At 37.2% G+C, this 23,818-nt stretch overlaps 3 protein-coding genes and 1 long non-coding RNA gene across 5 annotated transcripts; 2 read left to right on the forward strand and 2 right to left on the reverse strand.

Annotated features, from left to right (window-relative positions):
- Positions 1-60: 60 nt before the first annotated feature.
- Positions 61-4,589, reverse strand: ankrd29 (ankyrin repeat domain 29). Of its 2 annotated transcripts, none has more exons than XM_079471856.1 (10): positions 4,350-4,589; positions 3,077-3,187; positions 2,905-3,003; positions 2,307-2,405; positions 2,132-2,230; positions 1,894-1,992; positions 1,642-1,740; positions 1,426-1,553; positions 1,111-1,209; positions 61-704 (listed from the first exon to the last, which is right to left on the reverse strand). In XM_079471856.1, the coding sequence occupies exons 1-9, from the start codon at positions 4,359-4,361 to the stop codon at positions 1,143-1,145; spliced, it is 813 nt and encodes a 270-aa protein (XP_079327982.1). In that variant the 5' UTR covers positions 4,362-4,589; the 3' UTR covers positions 61-704; positions 1,111-1,142. The 2 variants fall into 2 exon arrangements, with proteins under 2 accessions (XP_079327982.1, XP_079327981.1); XM_079471855.1 differs by having other exon boundaries at positions 1,458-1,553; positions 4,350-4,575.
- A 3,020-nt stretch (positions 4,590-7,609) lies between these two features.
- On the reverse strand, positions 7,610-8,467 carry LOC306902933. Its single transcript, XR_013787494.1, has 3 exons — positions 8,433-8,467; positions 7,851-8,346; positions 7,610-7,746 (listed from the first exon to the last, which is right to left on the reverse strand). It is a non-coding gene; the product is annotated as an uncharacterized lncRNA (long non-coding RNA).
- cts12 (cathepsin 12) lies at positions 7,628-9,415 on the forward strand (the record flags this gene model as incomplete). The annotated part of the gene is made up of 7 exons (XM_079471857.1): positions 7,628-7,783; positions 7,869-7,991; positions 8,212-8,376; positions 8,572-8,793; positions 8,886-9,054; positions 9,132-9,237; positions 9,316-9,415. The coding sequence occupies 7 exons, from the start codon at positions 7,628-7,630 to the stop codon at positions 9,413-9,415; spliced, it is 1,041 nt and encodes a 346-aa protein (XP_079327983.1).
- Positions 9,416-10,511: 1,096 nt separating this feature from the next.
- Positions 10,512-23,307, forward strand: lama3 (laminin, alpha 3). The gene is made up of 38 exons (XM_079472227.1): positions 10,512-10,951; positions 12,297-12,410; positions 12,745-12,863; positions 12,947-13,027; positions 13,165-13,262; positions 13,744-13,785; positions 13,893-14,044; positions 14,144-14,254; positions 14,621-14,732; positions 14,865-15,026; positions 15,137-15,333; positions 15,415-15,531; positions 15,616-15,770; positions 16,051-16,192; positions 16,289-16,388; positions 16,534-16,650; positions 16,928-17,098; positions 17,282-17,433; positions 17,511-17,705; positions 17,807-17,955; positions 18,040-18,202; positions 18,354-18,481; positions 18,558-18,696; positions 18,903-19,007; positions 19,114-19,262; positions 19,376-19,490; positions 19,581-19,721; positions 19,812-19,930; positions 20,006-20,134; positions 20,246-20,411; positions 21,231-21,340; positions 21,434-21,611; positions 21,706-21,855; positions 22,001-22,166; positions 22,305-22,435; positions 22,518-22,608; positions 22,696-22,812; positions 22,895-23,307. Exons 1-38 carry the CDS (start codon positions 10,766-10,768, stop codon positions 23,035-23,037), a joined length of 5,112 nt encoding a protein of 1,703 aa, XP_079328353.1. The 5' UTR covers positions 10,512-10,765; the 3' UTR covers positions 23,038-23,307.
- The last annotated feature ends 511 nt before the right edge of the window (positions 23,308-23,818 follow it).

Here is a 23,818-nt window from a genome sequence, read left to right on the forward strand (position 1 = left end):
TTCTCCTCAAAGAAATCCTCAATTGAACATTTCAATAATAATGACACAGACGTATTTTTTCGTTCATTGTATATTTTAAACGATGCATGACTTTTTTATTTTCACAAATATATGTCCTCACAAAGACGAAAGCAACAGGATGTTAAAATAGAATATTTCAACTTGTAAACGAAAAAGTTAGGGTGAAATACAGCATGAGTCCGTCTCCTCAGTAATATATGAACTAGGTTTTGTTTTCCCTTTGGTTGTGGCTGGTTTGTCTTTCATTTTCCTTGGAAAACGACTGATTCATGAACTTCATTGACATGCTATTTTTTCACAATTCTTTTTTGAAGGCTAAAAAGACCCCACACCATAACCAAGACTGATCTCAGCATTGAATGTAAACTGTCACGTTCCACCATATATCCATATGTACATATAAAAGAATACCAGCATTACATTATTTCAATATAACATGACATTTGTGTTGTTGTCAATTGAGAAGCTGCAAGCAAGCACCATCGAAACATCCGCTGTTATGATACTGACAGTCTGTTCTTCTTCACCTCTCCTGAGAGGCTGTAGTGTATTTATCTTTTATGAATTTGACATGGAGCTAAGAGCAAACAAAACAGTCATCAACTGCCTCCATTCAGCATCGGCTGTCGCAGAATCCTAAGAATTCGATCATTCTTTGTAAGATCCTCCGGTAATTCATTATTCTGTAAAGAGGACCAAATGAATTATTCAGGTTAACCAAGGTCGTCTATAAATGATGTTCATTATTGCTGCATTTATCATATTTGAGCTACTACCCTCAGTGGGTTTATACTTATTTGAACTACTTAATCTGCTTTATTCTGGCCAGCGGATATCAATGTCTGATCCACTAGACGTCATGCAATGCATCCCAAATCTCATACTGTATCGCATATCGCTTATATTTGAAAATAGATGCCATCATTTTAAACCTCTTGAATTTGATAGCACCTCATGGGATAGAAAGGTGTCCATCTGATGAATACTTACAGAGGAAGCAGCAGACCATCCAGTATTTCTCGCATACTGATTTTTGCATACTATACAGTATAGAAGTAAGCACTTTCGGGCATAGCGAGGGAGTTATACCTTGTTAGGTAGAGCCGGGTCTGCATTTGCCTTCAGCAAAAGCGTGACTGTTTTTGGATCACCACCCATGACGGCTGCATGAAGAGCTGTCGAGCCGTTCTAGAGTTAATAAAAAACACAACTCAGAGATATTAAGTAAGGGAAGATAATATATTCTTAAAAATAAAAATATCATCCTGTATATATGACAGGCCGAATAAAATGACTTTGGTTCCGCATTAAACCAAAAGGACATTTTCTGAACACGACTGAACTGTTCAAACTTAATGTTACTCAACCAATATTCATAAATAAAGCTGAAACGATTTAAAGTACATGTCGAAGAAGTCAGATGATGTGTTTTTTACATTCAGAAGGCAGAGAGAAGGGGAGAACTTGAGGAGCTCCTCGATTACTTTACAGTGTCCTTTATGTGCAGCCTTGAAGAGAGCCGTGGAGCCATCCTTCGTCAGAAACACAACCCAACACAGATATGAGAGACTCAGACAGGATGCTTTTGGAAGTAATGTGATCAATAACTTATACACACACCTTCCCATCGGCGTCACGGTCTGCACCTCGTAAAAGCAGGACTTTAACCACTTCATCATGTCCCATCTGGGCTGACATCCAGAGCGGTGCTGTACCATCCTGACCCAGAAACAGAGGATCTGTTATTTTCGTTTGTGTAGTGACTGCAACATAGGACACTCATCACAATACTACAAAAACTCACATGCATTAAAAGACGAAGCAAAGTCAAGAGTAGGTGATACTTTTTTTTAATATAAATCAAGTTCGCACCTCTCGTGGTTGATTGACTTTAGCCCCACAAGACAAAAGCTGTCGTAAGACGGTCACATGACCTTCCTGCGAGGCCAAAAATAACGCTGTTGCTCCATCCTGAAAAACAAAAAATGTTTCAGGTGCAAGTTCTGCAAATATGTTGTTATCATCTTTCTCTCAGGAATGTGTCTGGCTCATGAAGTAACCTTATATAAAAGCTGGCACAAACACGTCTCTTACTGGCAACAATACTAACGTTTAGCTGGTCGTGGACATTAGCGCCGTTCTTCAGAAGAGTGTCCACAACTTTGGTGTGACCGCTCTGACAGGCAGCAGAGAGGGCAGTACCACCATCCTGTGCCATAAAAACAAAAGGGTTCATCAAGAGATTGATGTATTTTTCCAGTTCTCTTTTCAATGGATTACCGCACCTTGGTCCGAAACTCAGTCGAAGCTCCAAATTCAAACAGAAGCTTGACAATTTCATTATGGCCCTGTTGTGAAGCGAAGAAAAGGGCAGTTGAACCTGTCTGGAGAAACAATGACACGTACATCAACACCACACATACTGTATATACACATCTGAGCTATACACATCTGAGCCAAGATTTTTAGGTCAGACAGAAATAACCTTTGGTGCACGGCAAGGCATGTCAGTATACTATATTGCTTCCTAGTACTGGATTCTGATTGGTCAATCGTGGCATTCTGGGGTCAAATATATAAAGTATAATTTCTCCAAGCAAACATTTTTCACTATAGCCGTGGTGGTTTCCTATCTCTTGTTTCACGCTGTGGTCGCTTCTTTCCACATAATAAAATAATTTCAACTCAAATGAATATTTTATGTCCGTTTATTTATTTATGTGGTTGAAAGGGGGATCTACAGTCGGTTGGTCATACACACAATAAACCTCTCAGGGTCATGAATATTTGTGATACCACTAATATTTGACCATAATGACATGCTGATTAGACTGTAACATAATGGACATAGACAAGTAGACAAGATACACAAAGCATCCGTACCTCTCTCTGTAGGTTAATATCTGCACCTTGCATAATAAGCTCGCGGACACACTCATGGTGGCCACCGTACGATGCCACCATTAACGCTGTGGTCCCGTACTGTTAAAACACATCAATGATCAGTGGACAAAAAGGGACTGCATTGTTTTGTGTGAAGAAGAGAATTACATACACCATCTTTACAGTCAACGTCCACTCGGCCACTGTTCAACAACAGCTGAAGCAAGGCCAGGTTTCCGTTCCTGGCTGCCCAAAACACAGCATTGGCAAGCGGAGTCTCCTTCTGTTCAACATATAAACAAACACACACACGGGCAGACGAAACAGACAAACACAAATGGTATTTATTTATTTATTACGCTTTCTTAGATCAGAAATGCACATTTACTATTTTCAAACAACTTAGTCAACTTTATACGTTTCACTATTATTTTGACTGTCTTTAATTTATTAGATAAATAATTAACTATTATTTAGGATTAATAGTTTATTTGAAAACACCATGCATTTATGTACTCTATATTGTGTTTTCTATAATTTCTTGTTTTCCTTATTTCTCTAATGTTAGTTCTCAAATCTATTTTTGTAAATCTGCTTTGAAATACAAATAAATGAATATAACAAAACGTAAGCGATAGTGAAATAACCATCAATCGTTTTACGATATTTATATTATTTGTAAAATCCTGTTTTATTTATAGCGTAAATACATAAATGATTGCTGCACTGGGAACACACAGTCTTTTATGTATTTATAATTTTTTTTTTTTTATTGAACATTTTGTTATAATAAAAAAATGTTACAACAGAAACTTAACATAAAGAAACACTTAGATTAACGAAAAGATAGAAAATAAAACATTACCATGGCTCGAAACAGACAAGAAAAGACAAAAAAAAAATTATAACAATAATAAAACAAAACAAAAACAAAAAACAGGAGAGGGAGTTACACAAATAATACAAAACAATACAAATTAAATAGGTTGAAAAGCTTATAAGCAGAGCAAATTTTACAAGTCCTTTGTGCTTTCATATTGGAATTCATATAAATACAGAAATACAATAAAAACATTTTTGTTATTAGAAAATTTACATTCATGTATATAAAATTTACATAGAGAAGGGACACACGGTCATAAAGCCATAGACACGTTCGACTTCACGCAGTGCTGCACATACTGATATGCCTAATTGCGTATGACATAAAGTATCGCGAGATCTGACTGTTTCGCATTGCTCTCAAGACGCTCTCGCGATAGTTTGAAGTTATCTGTCTGCGCAGCGCAGCATCAAGTCGAACACGCCTCAAAAGACGCGCAAATGATGACTGTTAAAATGGCGAAGGTGCGTTTTTAAAACAAATTCTCTCAATTTCTCTTTTTTATGTATAATTTACATTGCAGCAGACTGTTGTCAGTACGCCTATCCGTGTTGATGTTTACCTTGAACGACATCCTTGGTAATTCAGTCGAGCTTCATCCTGTCTCTTTCACATTGTGCGCCATTCATCCACAATGCGGCTTTCTGTCTTTCAGGCAAGAATATACAGTGTTGTCTACCGCAGCGACTGTTTCACGACACCAAGCCTACGCGCCAGATGAACCAGCAGGTTTTGCATCACCAGCACCCCGTTCCCTCTCTCTCTCTCTCTCTCTCTCTCTCTCTCTCTCTCTCTCTCTCTCTCTCTCTCTCTCTCTCTCTCTCTCTTCCTCTCTCTCTCTCTCTCTCTCTCACACACACACACACACACACAGGTTTGTCAACAATATTTCTTATAAATTGATGCTAAACGTCACATCAACAGCTTCAGTACGTTGTAGTAAACTGAAGTAAGACTGCATGCATGCATTTTATGTGTGCAGTCATCCTTGCATTGTTCAGATTATGATCAATAATACTTAAAAGATCTGCACATGTTTATTTTAGGGTCAGTTGTTTGTTACCTACAGTTTTGAGACTTCCACTATAGACATTAAACTCTAAAATGTGTCTGCTTATTCGTTTCATTTTTTTACAGCTGGACAATGGATTGTCTTCCTGATATATTGTCTTGACGGATCTTAATCTCGAGGTGGTCATAAAAGAAGCCCTGGAAAAAAATATCCTGTCTGTTCTACCACTGGAAGCAATGAAAATGACCTTCTCTGAGCTGATGTTCACTCGTGGCAATAAATGTCTGTGAGTGTTCAGGTTGTTTGGCATAATATGCAAGTCTGGATTCTAATATATTGATTACATTTACGTAAAGGGCTTACATTGCATTTCACTCTATATTGTATCTCAGTATGTGCAATACACTGGGATCGAACCCACGACCTTGGAGTTTACGTTTACATTTAGTCATTTAGCAGACGCTTTTATCCAAAGCGACTTACAAAGAGTTCAGGGAGCAATAAGCGATATGTCATACAAAGAGCAACAGTACGATAGGTGCTAATACAAAGTTACTAGTTTCAACAAAAGCTAGACCAATACCTGTTGAGAGAAGAGGGTTAGTGTACGGTTTTTTTATTTTTTTTATTTGTCTGTCAAGTATTCGCCGAAGAGGTGTGTTTTAAGTCGTTTTTTGAAGGTTGTGAGAGATGTGGTTGACCGCATTGGGAAGAATGTTCCACCAGGAAGGAGTTGATACAGGAGTTTCTAGCGCCATGCTCTAACCACTGAGATATTATCTCTATATGTCTATGTTATCAAATATATATGTATTCAGTTTAACCCACTGATTCTGTGACTACTGATTGTTCGTTTGTAGCCTCATTCACTAGTGCAGTGGTTCTCAAACCTTTTCGTTGTAAGGCCCCCTTTGTGTGGAGTGCATCGCTCTGCAGCCCCTCCAAATAAAAACCTATATTCTTAAACTTTGAATTTTAATTAAACCAAAACACATTTAGTTATACAATGCTGGAACATCAATACGTTTGTGCTGGAACATCGATTTGTTTGGTCCGTGGTCTTATTTTTCTTTATGGTTTGATTCCAGAAAAGCTATGATACATTTCTTTACTTCATAAAATGCTTCAAAATCTATGGCGCCCCTTGATCCATCTTGGGGCCCCCAGTTTGAGAACCACTGTACTAGGGAGCCATAAACAAAACAAAAACGTTCTTGTAACAGCTCTTAAATGTTTTTCCATTGCCATCCTGTGTATTCAAACCTCTGCATCCATATGGTGAGTCTGATGAATGAACAAGTGCTGTACTCACTTAAATGTTCTGTGCCCCCTGAAAATAAAATGACTTGGTATTTTCTTATCACAAATGCAGTAATCCATTGTCCAGACAATATGTTTAAATACAACACAATACTATTAGAGGTTTGTGGAATTTAGGAAAACGTTATGAGATTACACGAGGGTGAGTAATTGATGATTAATTCCCATATATTCCCGTTAATTCCCATGGAAAGTTTCCAGTATTGAAAATTCCTGGAATTTTGCAATCCTAAATGTAAGATGTTGAAAGTTGATTAAATATGACGAAAATAGTTAATGAATTAAACGTAACTTCACTTTTTACTGATAATTTCTCTAACAAAATACTCTTGACCCTATACAGCGAAATATGAAACAATGATATGGCGTTGAGGTATGTGTTAGTTAAAATATCATTACTTTTCATTTATTTCATGTATTACAAATGTTGGAAACATGACATTTTCAACTTATTCAAAATTTGATGGCTTCAGCAGTCAACACCGACTAATTTGTTTAGGACTATCAGTATATTTAAATTTATGTAAAGTTATTACAAGATGAAAAAAATTTAATGCATTTTGTAGGTTGTTTGCCAATTGTACTTTAAAAAGCCCATCTTAAATACGACGTACATAGACTGCAAATGACAGGTGTAAATGATGAAATGTAATAACAGGTGTAAACTATGACACTGTGACCTCAGATGCTAATACAAAGAAACGTGGAGAACATGAAAGAACATGACTCTGCTGTCCACCACTAACATTACCTCCATAATAAAGACCGGTGTTGATGGACTGTACTTTGCAGATAAAGTGTTTTAGATGTGCATTCATTATATTAAAACGCACACGTCAGACTATTATTAAAACATTGCTGACTGATTCTAGTGTGAAATACTGGCATTCTTGATTTTGCTGAGTAAGGCATGATCCTGGTCTTATGCTGGACCTGGAACAGCATTAAAATTAACTTCCCAAATCCTTATCATGACCAGATAAACTAGATGAATACCCTGTAACTCAGAGCCAAACATAAACACTGGTACTCACTGTAATGCTAAAATCTGATTCTGGCTCAGTCAGGTTTGTTCCATAACAAAAGAAGATATTTTGGAAGTGAACAATTGGATGGGTATTAAAATTGATTGTTGGTTTCCTCTCTCAGGATGACACAATAAAGCAGGTGTGGACACACCTTCCATGTGATGGTGTATATAATGCAAAAGACATGTTGCAGTTCACAGCGCACGCTACCCGTACCAACCATCCACTTTCTGAGAGACTTTTAGTTTGGTAAGTTTAAACAAAAAGTTTGCGTAAATTTGGTGTATTTATTCTGAACAATGCTATCAATTGAAAAGCGATTATTTTGCAAGTTCTGTTACAATGCTAGGATGTTATCATGCTATCGTGTTTTTCAAGTCAAAAACAACTGAATGTTTGACCTCTTTATGTTCAAATGATGAAACTCAAAATTTTCCTGGTCACTGAAAGCCATGACCTTTTTTACTTGTGTCCAGAAATATGTATAGGGCACACCGGGTGGCGCTGTTTGGCAGGGCAGCGATCTTCGTGCTTCTCATGTCGGGACCTCTGAAGGTGGCATCGGATTCAGAAGAAGAGGTTGTGTCGGAGTGGACGCTCTGGAAAAAACACAACGAAGTGTCATACGATGAAAAAGTAAATGATAAGCAATTTCTAAAAAGCTATATGTTATTATATATGCAAAGTATCACATCGAGGTTACGTTTTTTTGCTATTGTAGAGTGATGATGTTCAGAGAAGAGGCGTCTGGGAAACCAACATGAGAACGATTGAGAAAAACAATGATGATTTTCTCTTCGGACTGTCATCTTTTAGCATGGCGATGAACAAATATGGGGACCTTGTAAGTTAACAAAAGATACACTATAGATTATATCATAAAGGTAAATGTTACATAAAGGTATTTTACCTTACAGTAGATCACATGAATTTCTTTAAAATCTGGTATGTGTGACATAAGCTTTTAATCTTCCCCCTTTACTTTATATTGAATAGTCAATTGAGATGCATTTTTAAAACTATATGTGCTACATAATACACAGTAATATACAGTTATTCTACAGACCCAGGTGGAGTATAAAAGTTTACTGGGTGCCCCTATAAATGGGCCTGTGAACAGGAAAGGAAAGGTTGCATCTGCTCGGACGCTCCGTTCCAATGCCAGTAGACTGCGATCGACCAATGTTGACTACAGAGCGCTGGGATACGTAACAGAAGTTAAAGACCAGGTTGGTTTCTCAATAATAATACTTTAGTCATATCCCAAAGTGACAGAGGTACTTACGAGTATATGCATTCCCTGGACATCGAACCCATGACTTTAATGTTCATGCCTTTAAGTACTAATAACGGCCAACTCTGCAGAATTGAAATGCTGAATGTGCAGGTTGTAAGAAGCGAAACTAAATGTTATCTGTATTCAGGGATACTGTGGTTCATGCTGGGCCTTCAGCACTACGGGTGCCATAGAAGGACAAATGTTCAAGAGAACGGGTCAGTTAATGTCTCTGAGCGAACAGAATCTACTGGATTGTTCCAAATCTTACGGCACGTATGGCTGCAACGGAGCCTGGATGGCAAACGCGTACGATTATGTGGTCAAAAGAGGGTTGCCGAGTTCGGACACTTACCCCTACACATCAGTGGTGAGTGATTGTGACCATGATTATGTTTTTCATATTTATTGATTATAATAGCATATTAATGTTATTTTGTTCTATTTATATACATTTCTCAGGATACCCAGCCCTGCTTCTATGACAGCAGTTTGGTTGTCGCCAAAATAAGAGACTATAGGTTTGTGCCAACTGGAGACGAGCAGGCGCTGGCTGACGCCGTGGCAACAGTCGGACCAATCACTGTTGCCATAGATGCTGACCACGCAAGCTTCCTATTCTACAGCTCAGGTAATATCTAGCATCTTTAAGACACATAAACAAAGAGTAAAATGATTTTATTTGTATTTATACTATTTTTACAACAGGGATTTACAAGGAGAGCAGCTGTAACCCTAACAACCTCAACCATGCCGTTCTTCTGGTTGGTTATGGTTCAGAGGGGGGTAAAGATTACTGGATACTCAAAAACAGGTGGGAGCACCTGCACACTGTTTTATTAAGACTTATCTTACCACAGTACAGATATCTGACCTTGTCTTTAACTTTCAGCTGGGGAACAGGATGGGGAGAAGGTGGATATATGCGAATGCTTCGGGATGGCAAAAACAGCTGTGGCATTGCTAACTATGCTCTATATCCCATTGTGTGAGATGAAATTCAATAAACGCTAATGAAATATTACATCTGAGCCCGAAATCAACTGACTCATAATTCTGGTGATAAAATAAGACAAGCGCTAATATTGTACACTAAGACAAGTCCCGCTATTGTGGAAATATTGAGTTTGCAGCCTTATCACGGGTGACAAAGCCTCTCCCCTTCTGTAAACTCTAAGCGCGTGTGTTTGCCGCCACATGTTGTACTTTAGTTCCCACAATATGCTTTTGACGGAGACAAGGGCATGTTGTTAAATGTTATGTCTTGTTCTAAAGCCTGCACTGTCAACAACCGGTCTGATGCTGCATTGTTGTGGAAACTGTATCCGTTTAGTGCCAATCATACATGATAAATCTGCTGAAACGTTTTTAAAAGCTAAAAGATGAAAAATGTGAAGATTCTGAAATCAAATATTGATAAATTGACTATACAAACATGTAAAGCAAAGCATTAAGAACATTTCAATCGCTATCAATAGTAATCAATAAATACATACACAATATATTCTATTATATCAAAATAGTTAAATAATACATAGTACTTAAATAATACAATGACGTAGTACTTTCCTACTTGTAAAATACAATACTTGAAAATACTTTTTGTAAAGTACTAGTAAAAAGTGTGATAAGTATGCAAAATTAAGTATATTAAAATAAATAAATAATATACTCATTAAATAATAATCATTACAAATTCATATTTTTATACGGATTAGTTCCATGATGGCTTGAACTGAACAGATGACGCATTGTGAATGAAAATACTTTAGTATTTAATATAGTAAACTATAGTAAAATTCCTAGATACTATAGTGTTTTCGAACCTTACAATGGGAAATAAAGACTACCGTCTTTAATACAGTTGATCAATTTATTTTAGTTACATTAGTTAAAATGACTTAAATATAATATACTACGGTGAAAACTAAAGTCTTCTACAGCATTTCTTTTGTGTGAGGTATATCAGGAGTCAAGATCTCTACCTAGAATGAGTTCAAGAAGGGCTGGGACACGCCATAAGTTAATGATTGATGAAGTTCCCTGCGGTCACAGATATTCCTCGACTTTCCTATTGGTGGTGCCAGCACATGGAGAAAAATCTCTGCCCTGCCTCTCCTCTGTACACACACCTAAACAGGAAGAAAACGCTCAATTATTTTGACCGCAAAGAACGAAGGCCACACTTGAGAAGCGTGACGGTTTACCTATTATCTTATCATTCAGCTCGACGATATGCACATTTCTAGATGGCTGAGATTTTATTCTTGGGAACTTCTTGAATTCTGATTAAGAATTTGGTATCGGATCAGGGAATCAGCACTCATTGTTTGTAAAGGAGGATGAATCGGTATTGGGTGGTGTGGACGGGAGTGCTGGTGCTGATAACTGTGGATTTCTGGGTCTCTTCGGATGATTCGGGGTCTCCACGCGAGCCCATGTGGGATAATAATGGACAAGTAAAGAACAATGCTGAAGAAGCAAGGCATCATCTTTTTAGAAAGTACTGTGAATCCACGCACAATAAGGTAAGACGTTTCTGTAGATAAAAGTGTTATATTATATAGGAAAATGCAACGCAAGGCCTCGGGACTGAAAACACAAGAAACAAATGCCAAATCTCTTGCATCCGTTCTTAGATTAACAATTAATAACTGCAAGAATGCGTCTTGGGTAAATGGGTCAAATAGTTTCAGGCTTATTTACGTTTCGTCTAATCTAAAGTAAATCTGATCAGAAGCGTTCACTTAAACGTATGCAATGTTTTTAGGGTACAGCAGATCTGAGACAGGTCAAAACATGTTTTGCCTTAGGTATGTTAGATAAAAGATTTTAAAAGCGTGTATGCACTGGCAAAGAGCCAAAATAAACACATTCAACTATGTGCAATGTCCATGCACGCACTATTGCACATGTATTCAATATACTCTTTATGTGCATTTTGCTAAGTTATGCGTTATGTAGCAAAGGTTCGGTAACAACAAAATAGTGTTGAAAAGTTGTAAAGTAATACTTAGGGTTAAGGTTCAGATTCCTACGGTAGCTTTGATTCGAATACATCGTCGATTAAAGCCATGCAAACCACACAGTCATCCATACACGCAGAAACACCTCAATACTTACTCACAAACTTCTTTTCTGAGAGAAGAACTTTCTTTTTTTCAGTTTCACTGTTCCTGTTGCCTGAAACATATATCATCACCTCATTTGAAAACGTTCACGTGTCAAAGACGAAAAAGGGTTTAAGCATAAAAACAATCTTTAAATGGTTGTTGTTCCAAAAAAGGAAATCAAATTTGGTTTAATTTAATTGCATTTTTGTTTTTCGGAGAAAAAAAGAAAGTAAATATCACACATTTTCCCCTGATAGACAGAAGACACATTTGTCAATAAGATTTTTGAAAGCACAATAAACTGTAATATGCTCCCTTATTCTTTTATATATTTTATTATGTACAAATCAGAATAAGCTATTTTGAGCTATTTTTATAAGCTATATTGTACATAAATATAGTATTACACTGAATGACAATGTAAAATTATTTCAGCCAAATTTTGACATTTTATTCTCCAAAAACTTTACTTGGAGACTTTATTACATTTAATGTTCTTTCTATGGACATTTAAACGGTTTTGAAAGTTTATTTTGATGGGGACAACTTTGACCCTCATATATTCAGATTATTCAGTGTAAATGATTTGATTTTGAGAGTTACATCTATCTATGTTTGTACAGCATTCCAAGATGTATGCCCATATGCTGATTATATATGCAACTCATATCGCTAATTGCTCCCCGAACTCTTTGTAAATGGCTTTGGATTAAAACGTCTGCTGATTGACTAAATGTAAATGTAAACTGTATTTTTATAGGACTGTGGCCGTGGTCAGTATAGAGAATGGAAAGGAGCGCATAAGGGACTGTGTGTGCCGTGCCACTGCAACGGTCTGTCTGATGAATGTGACCCGCATACAGGAAAGTGTCTGGTACGAGGTTATTTTTCAGCTTCATTTTAAATGTCTTTTGCTAATGTTTGCATTTTTATAAATTCGTTTAAATACAATAAATGATTAAATGTTAATCCATTCCTAATGACATGAATCATGCTATAGGTATCCAACATATATGAAATATACTAAAAAATATAGAGCTAAACAAAACTAATACAACCAAAACAATGTTGCATTGTTTCGAACCAGCTTCTAATCTTCAGTAGTAAAGAACTTTATTTAAATTGGTCGAAAACATTGGTTCCTCTAGCTCTTCAAAAAGGTTTTTATGCATGTATAAATATGTCTACATGCATAATGTGTCATGCAGAACTGCCAGTTCAATACAGCAGGTGACCACTGTGGACGCTGTATGGAAGGTTACTATGGCAACGCTGCTTTGAGAACCTGTAGTATGTGTCCGTGCCCCTTCACAGAGCCATCTCACAGGTCTGATGTCGTCTTATGGCATATGAATGACACTGAATACTCCTCTGTGTACAGATTGATTGACAAAATATGATGTTTTGTAGTTTTGCTCTTGGATGTCTGAGGGCTGGAGATGAGTTTGAATGTCTGTGCAAACCGGGTTACTCTGGGACTCGATGTGAAAGGTGTGTGTGATTTATTGAAGTATGTACGACATTGTGCAAAACTCTTTAAATGTTTTCCCAAAATTGCTGTTGGAGATTAAACAATATAAACGATATTTCCAGACAGTTTCATAACATTTTACATGTGCATGTTTTAGGTGTGCGCTCAGATACTATGGCAACCCTTTAGCCGAGAGAGGAAGCTGTCAACCATGTAACTGTGACCATGCTCACATATGTGACCCACTAACAGGCGGTAGGCAAACTCTCATACTGTATTATCATACAGACAACTGAAACAATTGTCGTAAAAGCATGTTTTTTGTCCGATAAACCTTTAAAGTGTCATGTTTTCAGTCATAAATCTTTAGAGCCTTTTAAAGCAAATGCACAAATGTCCACTCGGACATCACTGTATATACATGCGCGGAAAAAATTACGAGACCATTCCAAATTTTAATTGAATCTGTTTTCTAGATTGTGGTCATTCCAGTTCAGAGTCTGTTGAATTTCAACACATTCAAACCTCAGACATAAAGTCATCCAACAGCAATGTGAAAGACTGACAGCCTGAACCTTTGTTTGAACTGTACGAGGAATATAGTTGGTAGTTTACAGAATAAAAATAAAATAATCATTTTGCAAAAAGTAATATCAGAAACCTGAATGGTCTCTTGATTTTTTTCGCGGTTGTATAGTGCACATCATCACATATATAATGTGTCTTTCTTCCACAGATTGTTATGAAGCCGATGATCCAGACACTGACATATGCTTAGGTTCGATTTCACACTTAAACATCATTTTACACTGTACAGTCATTATACATGCTAGACCGGGTTAGACGTAAACCATAACAGACTAACTCTAGATTTTTATCTTGTAGAGTGTGACGACTGTGTTGTTAAATTAATGGAGGATTTGGAAGCAATGGACACCAAGTTTCTCTCTTTGAAGAATCAACTGGAGCCGGTTCGTCTGAATGCGGCTTTAATCGCCGCGCTGAAAAAACTTGAAGATGCCACTGCTGGGACAAAGGTCTCTAAAAACATCCACGACATCAACAGATTTTGCACTCTACCTGATTTTGTTTACTCTACACGCCACATTGTTATCACAAAAAATACTGTTTTTTAGGTTTTGGTGGATAAGTATGGAGAATCTGTCTACACGTTGAAACTGAAGGTGGAAGAATTTGAAACTGATGTCAAAAATGTCAAAGATGATCTTGACGTTCTAGATGACAAGGTGGTGTTTACTTTTTATTAGTGTTTATCTTAAAGGCATAGTTCAACCCAAAATGAAAATGCTGTCTTTATTTACACACTCTGTCATTGTTAACCTGTATGACATACTGTAAAACACAATATTTTGATGAAGCTTGTTACCAAAGACTGTTGGTGCCTGTTCACTTCTATTGTACGGACACGTAACAAATGCAAGTCAATGGGGACCAACTGTTTTCCGTTACCAACATTCTTCAAAATATCTTCTGTTTTGTGAAGAAAGAAAGCCAAACAGGGTTGAAATGCTGACAAAATGTTCCTATAACTATAACTGTGGCTATGCAACTTTACACATCTTTCGCCTGAAAGTCTTGTTTATCCTGTACAGGCGATTCAGGCTTCATGTTCTGCAGTTCAGCTGCTGAAGACTCTTGACCAAACCTATCAACAGGGTAACAACCTGCGTTCTAACAGTGTGAAGCTCTTACGTAAAATCCTAGGTAAAACCACTCGACCCACTTGGCCTCCTCAAATCTTATCTTAACTCACTGACAATTTCTTTTGGCAATCAAAACATCATTGAGTTCAAGTGCCATTGACCCACAAGGTTACCTCCTCCTGTACCTGTATAGAATTTTTGGAAGAGCAGAAGCACTCAAACCAAACAGGTGGTAACACAGAGGAGGCTAGAAGGATGTTGAAAGAAGCCAGACGAATGCTGGAGGAGATAAGAACACACAACTGCAAGGTTCAAAGAGAAATGGCTAACGAAGAACTCGAAAATGCAAAATCAAGTAAGTCGCAAAGTTTGAGAATTTTACTACATCAACATATGTTGGTCTCTAACAAATCTCTATCCAGATTTCTCAATGCTAGCTAAGCATAATGCTTTTATCTTGTGTAGTCTTTGACCTCATCATGAAGAACTTTATGGTTCCTCTAAATGGCTCATTTATCTCGGCTGACCGTATTGGACAGAATCTAATGGATCTGGCCGCTGGTATTAGAGACATACAGGAGGCTCTCATAGACGCAGATCTTGATGTCATGAAGGCTAATGGTGTGAACAAAGACAACGAGGCTCAACTGGAAAATATTTTGGTAATTTCAAAGAAATACCAAAAATTAAGCAGATTTTTACATATGTTGATCTTACATTATCATCCAACGTTTGTTCATCAGAAACATCTGAAGGTACTGGAGAAAGCGCGAAGAAACATCATTGCAGACGTGAACATGACCAGAAGGACACTGACCGATATCTCGGATCTTCAAAACAGGATGGAGGGCTTAACAATGGTGACAAGTTTTGCTAAATCCAATTTACATGATTTTAGGGGGAAAAAATCACACGATGGATTCTTACTTTTCGCGCTCTGTCAGGAAATGTCACAACTTGCAGCTCAGGTCGACGGCGCAAAAAAACTTCTGATCGGAAAACTTGACCTGCTCTCTCAAGCCACATCCAAGGCGGCGATCGTCAGACGGGCCGAGGAGCACGCTAAAGATCTCATGAATCTGGCTATGGACTTTCACATGTACGTGACTCCGATCGTAAGCTATGTGCATATCACGAACGCAGTCAACATGAATTAATTAATTTATTCATACGCGTTCCTGGTCTTTTTGTACATGCTTCATCTTTGCAAATGACTCCCAAAAAGTTTTTTTATCAAAATGTATGTTTGTCCATTAAAGAAGCAAATTTGGAGATTGTAATGGCATCTAGCGGTGAGGTTGCGAACTGCAACCAAAAGCAACCGCTCCCCCCTCCCTTTCACAGTGGCTTCCTGCTAATAATGTCCGCTATTGTTTTAGGGCCATACTTAACGTCACCAACGCATCCGCTGTTCAGAATGCAATCGAAACCATCAAAGTATTTACTGATGTCATTGATGCCATAAAGGAGGCGGAGGCTGCAGCAAATCGGGCTAAAGAGTCAGCAGACAAGGCGCTCAAGGTACCCAGCATGCTTTGTGATTGGCTTCTCTACTTATTATCAATTATATACAAACAAATACATAACTATGTCTATTTCATAAATCATAACGTCCAGGACGTACAAGGGGAGGATCTACAAAAGGAAGCCAATGACTTAAAGGATCGTGCAAACGCTCTGCTAGACAATGCCAAAGATGCACAGATACAGCTACAAGGTTGTCAATTTCCATAACTGCATCCATTCCAGAGAGATAACGTCAAATAAATAAACCCCTTTCTCAAGAGACCTACAATAGCATAAATCCTGTTATGTATGTGCTGCACTGTGTAAACTGCAACATAATGAAACTGTATCTACAGGTGTGACTCAGAAATGTGAAGCTCATAAAGACTTGATCCAACAGGCTGAAGATAAACAGAACCTGCTGCGGCAAGCAATGCAAGATGAGCTGGAGAAGCTGAGCAACATAAAACGGGGTGAGATCATCACTTTGTTGGTCGATTCATGTGAACTACTGTTTTGCGCTAACAGTCCCCTAGAATAATGGAGATTGTCTGTTAAAGTACAAAAAAGTAATACAAAAAAGGGAAGACTCTAACTTATGCAAATGAGCAGTGATGCCATGCCATCAGTCAATGGGATTTAAGAAATGACAGCTACAATGAAAGCTTAGCACAGTCAAATTCACATTACCTCACCAAAAATGTTTCTTATCTTGCCTTATAAAACTCATTGAATTGTTATTTTGTGTAGATGATATTGGTGCTCTTATCAGCGAAGCCAAAGAAGTGGCTTCTGATGTCAACGGCACAGCCAGTGACGCATTAGCCCGAATACACAACATTAGCGAAGAACTCAACAAAACCAGAATTTCCACCCAAGACCCGAACCTAAACAACATCCTCAATGATGTCAACAAAACATGTGAGAATCCACATTTAAACAGACCCAGGCCTCATGAAGATTGGCTATAGATGATGAGTTGGACCTCTAAAGCTAAAACGAAGATTGCTTTGCTAACCCTTAAAAATTGGAATCTCTAAATGTTTAATATTGCACCCTTGACTGAATTTCATAATCCTAAGAAACATCACTCTTTTGTTTCAGTGACAGAACTGGATCAGTCTTTCCCTTCACTCATCGATAAACTCCAAGAAGTGGAGAATCTACGCCAAAACGTGTCGCTTCCAGCCAACATGTCCAACAACCTCCAAAAAATCAAAGATCTGATCGAGAAGACCCGAGACTTGGCCAACAGAGTGAGTGATCTTAGGAAAACAGGAGATGTTTCATCAACCCTGTTATATTATATTATTTGTAATCTCTGATTTTGTAGGTCAGAGGACCAATCTTTTTCTCTGGGAAATCTTACATTGAACTTCGACCTCCTAAAGACATCGAAGACCTGCGAGCCTTCACGGCTCTAAACCTCACGCTGCACCGGCCCCTACCTCGGGGTGACGGAAAACGAAGGCGTAGACAGACGGACGAAGGCGACAACTTGTTTGTTCTTTACCTTGGAAATAAGCACGTGAGAACTCTTGCTTTCTTGATTGAGTATTGAAAGATCAAATGTTGAGAAGCTATTGAAATGGGTTCAGGTTCTTACACATTTTTCTTGTTGACCAATAGACATTTGAGGATTACATTGGCCTTGTTGTGAGGGACGGTGTGCTGTTTTGTGTCTATAAACTGGGTGGGATCGTGCATGAGATGAAGACCAGTGAAATCACAATGTCAAGCAATGAAAAAGCCTTCATGGATAGAGTGGATTTTCGCAGGTATTTTTGTAGTTTATAGCTGATTTGTTATACAGTATTACAATAAATTACACATCAATGTTTTTTTCTTTGTCCACAAATCAGAGTTTATCAAGATGCACAGGTTATATTCACAAAGACCTTCACTTCATCTGAACCTTTACAACTACCTCCCATTACAAATCAGGCTAAAACCACTGTTGGATTACTTAATCTTGATCCTGGTGACGTCGTTTTGTATGTGGGTGGATACCCGAGTAATTTTACGGTAAAACACACATTTTATTGTTTTTCAGGCATTTTTTTATTTCATCTTTTTGACTAAAATGAATTATCTATCAGGGTGAACTACAGTATCCCTTTAATATTAATATCAACTGTTTTTTCCTTTTTCTGGTATTCTGAATTTGGTTTACCAGCCACCAGAAGAGCTCCGGTACCCCGGATACAAGGGCTGTATTGAGTTTGCTACATTAAATGATCGCATCCTGGGTTTATACAACTTTCAACGTGCTGTCAATATCGCAAACAATGACAAATGTCTACGGTACTAAAGTTGATTTTCTCAGAAAATTCTAAGAAGTAAAGAAAACAAATTTAAATATGACTTTTTCTTTCCCCAGGGGAAACGTTCAGGAACTGGGATATTATTTTGACGGTACCGGTTATGGAAAAGTTAACGTACTTAGCAGACACACAGTCATCAATATAGGTGTTCTGAGTCATCAGATGGATGCGATATTTTTTTACATGGAAAACAAGGTACACAGCTTTTGAACTTTTAAATTCAGTCAACTCTTTTATTCTTTTGGTTTATAAAAATAATAAAGCAATAAAATAATAATTTATTAAGTTAAAATGTAAATATCTTTCAATGCTAAACAACGTTTCACTGTAAAAAAATATGTTACCTGTTACCTCCAACATTAAAATAATGTTTTTTTAAGTTAAATTTCTTTTTTTTACAGAACTCTTCCTACATTGTGACAGTGGAAGGAGGCTATGTTGTTTTGAAGGGTGGAGGCAATGACAAAAACACTTATGAAAAGACCCAAGTTAAAGTATATCCCAGAGTAAGTTTTTGACCTTGGCCCAAATTAAGACTTGTTTTATAATAACTTCTAAATAAAGTTGTTTTGATTCAGTTGCCATTAAAAACTAATTATTTGCCCACTTCAGACCAACTTCAACGTGATCAGGATGATTCTGAATGTGCAAAACCCATCAATAAAGATCACAGACTCCATGGTTGTCATTTATCTCGGAAATGTCAAGGGTCTCTTCAGCGAGGCCTACATTGGGGGTGTGCCGACTGAAGTCCGACAAAAGTAATTGTATTTTCGTTTTTACTTTAGATGAGAGCAGAAAAACACCATCAAAGTATGAATCTATAAATAAAAGTCCATGAGTTAAATGCTAATCTAGATTTTTCTCCTCCCAGATATAATATTGTTCTTCCGTCATTAAAAGGATGCGTCAATAACGTCCAGGTAGATATCGCTGCTATTTTTACAGAGGAAGTTGGAATTGTCCCGGGTTGTTCGAATCCTTTACTGGTAAGAAAATGTGGATTATTTGATAGAACATTTGATGCATAGACACTATCTTTTTATTAATCCAGTCTTTTTCGGTTTGGCTGTTTTAAGGGTATCCGAGAAGCCACTTTTAATTTGGGAGGTAGTCTGACTGCTCCACAAACTGTTGAAGACAAAGACTCGGAAACAATGCTTTCATTTGGATTTAAGACATTTAAGGAGTTCGGTCATTTGATGTACGATGGTATAATGGTTAGTTGCTCCAAGTACCTGATATACAACCGTACATAGTTGTATATAATATAGCTGTTTTATTAAAAATTAATGTTTTCTTATCTGCAGAACCTCTCTTTATCCAATGGATTTGTCGAAATGACTCACAGTAACAACATCTTAAGATCCAAAAACAAATATGAAATAGGAAAATGGCACTATGTGACAGCCTACAAAAACAGCTCAGGGTAAGAAAATGTCTGAGTTGAAATCTATTTGACGGGACCGTTTTTAAAAACTAACGTTGAGCATTTTGTTCTCAGGATGCAGTTTCAAGTTGATAACACAAACATGGGAGATACACTGATACCATTTGAACCAATTCTACTCGCCAATGACAAAGTTATTTTGGGCTCCTTCGATGGTTGCTTGAGGAACTTTTACATACGGAGGTTTCAAGTTGTATAATTTACACGCATTGCTATGCGTTTGCATGATAATGCACATTTATAATTGAATGACGTTATGATACTGTATATTAAGACTATGGCCCTGTGGTTTAGTCGACAGAGCAACTACATTCCAGCGAACTTCGTCGCTTTCGTTCAAGAAGGAAACGTATCTGTGGGGTCCTGCAAAACCGAAGGACCCCTACTGAACATCACTAAGAAGAGCGCAAGACATGCCGAAATTACATCTGGCATAAACTGGGAATTTAATAATAATAATGTAAGTGATCAACCTTTAACCTTACCTTTACACCAGAAGAAATGACGTAATTAAGAAAGGTCATCACTATATGTTATAATAATGAAAATGGCTAAATAACATGAATACATGTAAGTTTGCACAAGCAATGATTTTTAAGTATTTTCTTCTATGTTTTACATGCCTCGTTGCTTTTATCGTTCCTGAAAGCTATGATGAAACATATTAATAGTTCATATTATTCGTGCTTTGATAATCAACATCTTCAAAAAGTTTATTTAAAGACAAGATTATAAAACAAACACACATTTGCACGCGCTAGTAGTTCAACAGTCACTGTGCCTCGAACTAAACATTTCGCTATACATACTTTTGTATAGTGAAATGTTTGTTGAAGTATCAAAGTCATTTCGTTATTTGAAACCATGGTGTTATGCAAATTTGGCCTTATTGCGAACTTTTTAAAGTCCCAGTGAACCGGATGTTGCGATAGTTTTTACTTCTGTATTTTGATGGAAATATCCACATCGATAAACTATTTACAATAAACACTGCAATATTTCATGACAAAATAGGCATTTTAATTTTTTATTTCACTGGGACTTTAATACTATGCTGTCTTGTTTGTTCCCGAAAACGTCCTTGTTGCGTACTTAGCGCAGCGAGCGTACTAACCACATAAGGATTTTCAGGATGGTGCTTTCACGCAATTATTTATGCATGCGTCATTTCATTTTTTTATTTTATTTCTATTTTTTTATTAATTATACTTTAGGTTTGATTTAAACTGGACATTCACACATTGTATGTCTTTATAACCATGTTTGTTGATTTTAACAGGGTTTATCTACAAAAAGTTGCAGGAACCCAAGATCTATAAAACACGCCTACCACATTGGTTACAACAGCCAGATGCGGTTTAAAATAGATTTAGGAAAACTCAATGACAGGTCATTCTTGAATCCTTGATTATACAAGTTTACAATGGCTTTGATTCTACAGTGTTTATTTTATCCATGAAACCTTTTTTCTTTGTCCTTCAGGCCCCAGTTCTCTCTGGATGTCCGCACCAAATCATCTGATGGACTTTTATTTCATATCACGGGGAAACGGGGTGAACCAGTTGTCATCTTGAACCTGACCAATGGAAAAGTCAAACTTTCTGTTGGGGGAGACAAAATAACCTCCTCACAAAAGATCCATAATGGCGATTGGCACAATGTACGTATAGGAAATTTAGTACCAAAAGTGGTGTGTATCTGTAACCAGAAACTCAGAATTTTTTGGTCACGGGTTTGAAATTTTGTGTGTACAGATCAAGTTTGGTTTGAAACAAAAAAGCTTTTATCTAGCCGTGGATGGCATCCCAACACCTGATGGGCGGCTCTTAAAGGGGTCCATCCATGATCTTCAGTCTCCTGTCTATGTGGGACAAGGACAAATTAAGACCCTCCCCAAAACACATGTACGCATAGATAATTTTCTTATTTCAGCACAATTTTATGTGGATAAAAATGCTCTACATTAAAAATCTCAAATTAAAGTACACCTGTTATTGTATTAACTGTAAACGGTAGTAAACTAGAAAGTTGTCAAATTTCTTACATCAGGGAAAAGCTCATCCTCAGAAGAGCGTGATCGGATGTATTCGTAACTTCAGGTTTTCCAAAGTTCTCCTTTCTGAACCAGCTGTCAATCATGGTGCCACACCCTGTGTTAAAGGGATGACCGCGAAGGGGGCATATTTTGCTGGAAACGGTGCACATGTGGTCTTAGGTTTGGCCCTTCATTTATACAAAGCTCATTTTATATATATATATATATATATATATATATATATATATATATATATATATATATATATGTGTGTGTGTGTGTGTGTGTGCATAGAAATTTTTTTTTTTTCGTGTACAGAAAAGTATCTTTTCTCTGGTTCCACGTTCAACCTTGCTTTTGAGTTTTGGCCCAGAAACCAAACAGGCCTTCTCTTCCACAAGAGAGATCAACATGGACACACCCTTACTCTGTTTCTCAAGAGAGGAAAGGTAAACCAACAAATTGTAAAAGCTATTTTAGCATCTGACAACAACAGTATTTGAAAGAGGAGGTGGTTTGTGATTTCTTTAGGTGATGGTGAAAGTGAACGACGGAAGGCGTCACTATGGCACTACAGTTACTCCAGCTCGAGTCCTCTGTGCTGGATTCCATTATGTCACAGGTACTGCGTTGCTGCTTTTGAGTTCTGAAAAGTACAAAATTGCATTGAATTTTACGTTATGAGATTTTGAGATGATTGTACTTTCAGTTTCCGTACGACATAAATCTATCAAGCTGAGAGTGGGTGAGGTGATCTCACGAGTCAAAGGGCCGACTGTACCCTGGCTTTCAAGCAGAGAAACGATCTACATCGGTGGAATTTCTGGTAAAGTCTTGCACGTTGTATCCGTTTCCGTTTTTCTTCATTACAATCACAAAATGTTTCACCTTTTTCATTGTTAATGCAGAGAATATCCGCAGAGGAGTGGAGGAGCAGATGTCTTACGTGGGCTGCCTACGAAATGTACGGCTCAACCATACTCCTGTGTCATTTGAAGAGGTGACGAATGTGTTCGGCCCCATAAACACCAACGAATGTCCGGCAGAATAGTGGCAGTATAAATCAAAGATCAATAACTGCTTGTTTGAACGTTGTCTCTTCAAAACATTATAATTGAATTTATCGAATGTTCATGAAAAAGAAATCAGAGATTTTAAGCTTGGAATGTTTTGAAAATGCTTGGATACACTATAAGAGAATATGTCTTCTTAATTTAAAAACATCTAAAAACACAGCTTTTTAGGCCGATATCTTGCTGAAAATTCTTGATGGATTGGTAAAATTTGTATAAAAATATGTATTAAACATAAAATTGACTGGTCTGTTTTATTCAGTGAATGTAGAATTGTACGTTTGACGTATGGTACATTTGTACTCGTCCTGCACTGTGGTGTTTGATGGACCGCGCAAGTTCGGAGCAAAAAGATTGAAACACTCTGCACATTCATTATTTATTTATGCATTTGCATTAATATGTGATTAATATGTCCTTCCTGTAGCAATTTCTTTCTTAACTCATGCACTCTCTCTCTTCCTCTATCTGCCTCATGTTATACTCGCGTGTATTATTTCACGGGACATACTATGTATTTTGCAGTCAATGTTCAATAATAGCACCATTAGGCAAACAAAAGTTAAAATTTTTGAAAAAATATATAATTTTGAGGGAAAACACGTTTTGCTTTATTTCTACCTTATTTTGTGAATAAGCCACTCCACGTCGTCAATTTAAACGCATTTTATTGTATTATTATTTAATTTATAATTTATTTATCGGGAATACAAGCCACTCCAGGCAGACCGTCAGGTTAAAATAAAACAATATTTTTAT

Source organism: Barbatula barbatula, assembly GCF_947034865.1.
Source record: "Barbatula barbatula genome assembly, chromosome: 13".
NCBI classification, from domain to species: domain Eukaryota; kingdom Metazoa; phylum Chordata; class Actinopteri; order Cypriniformes; family Nemacheilidae; genus Barbatula; species Barbatula barbatula.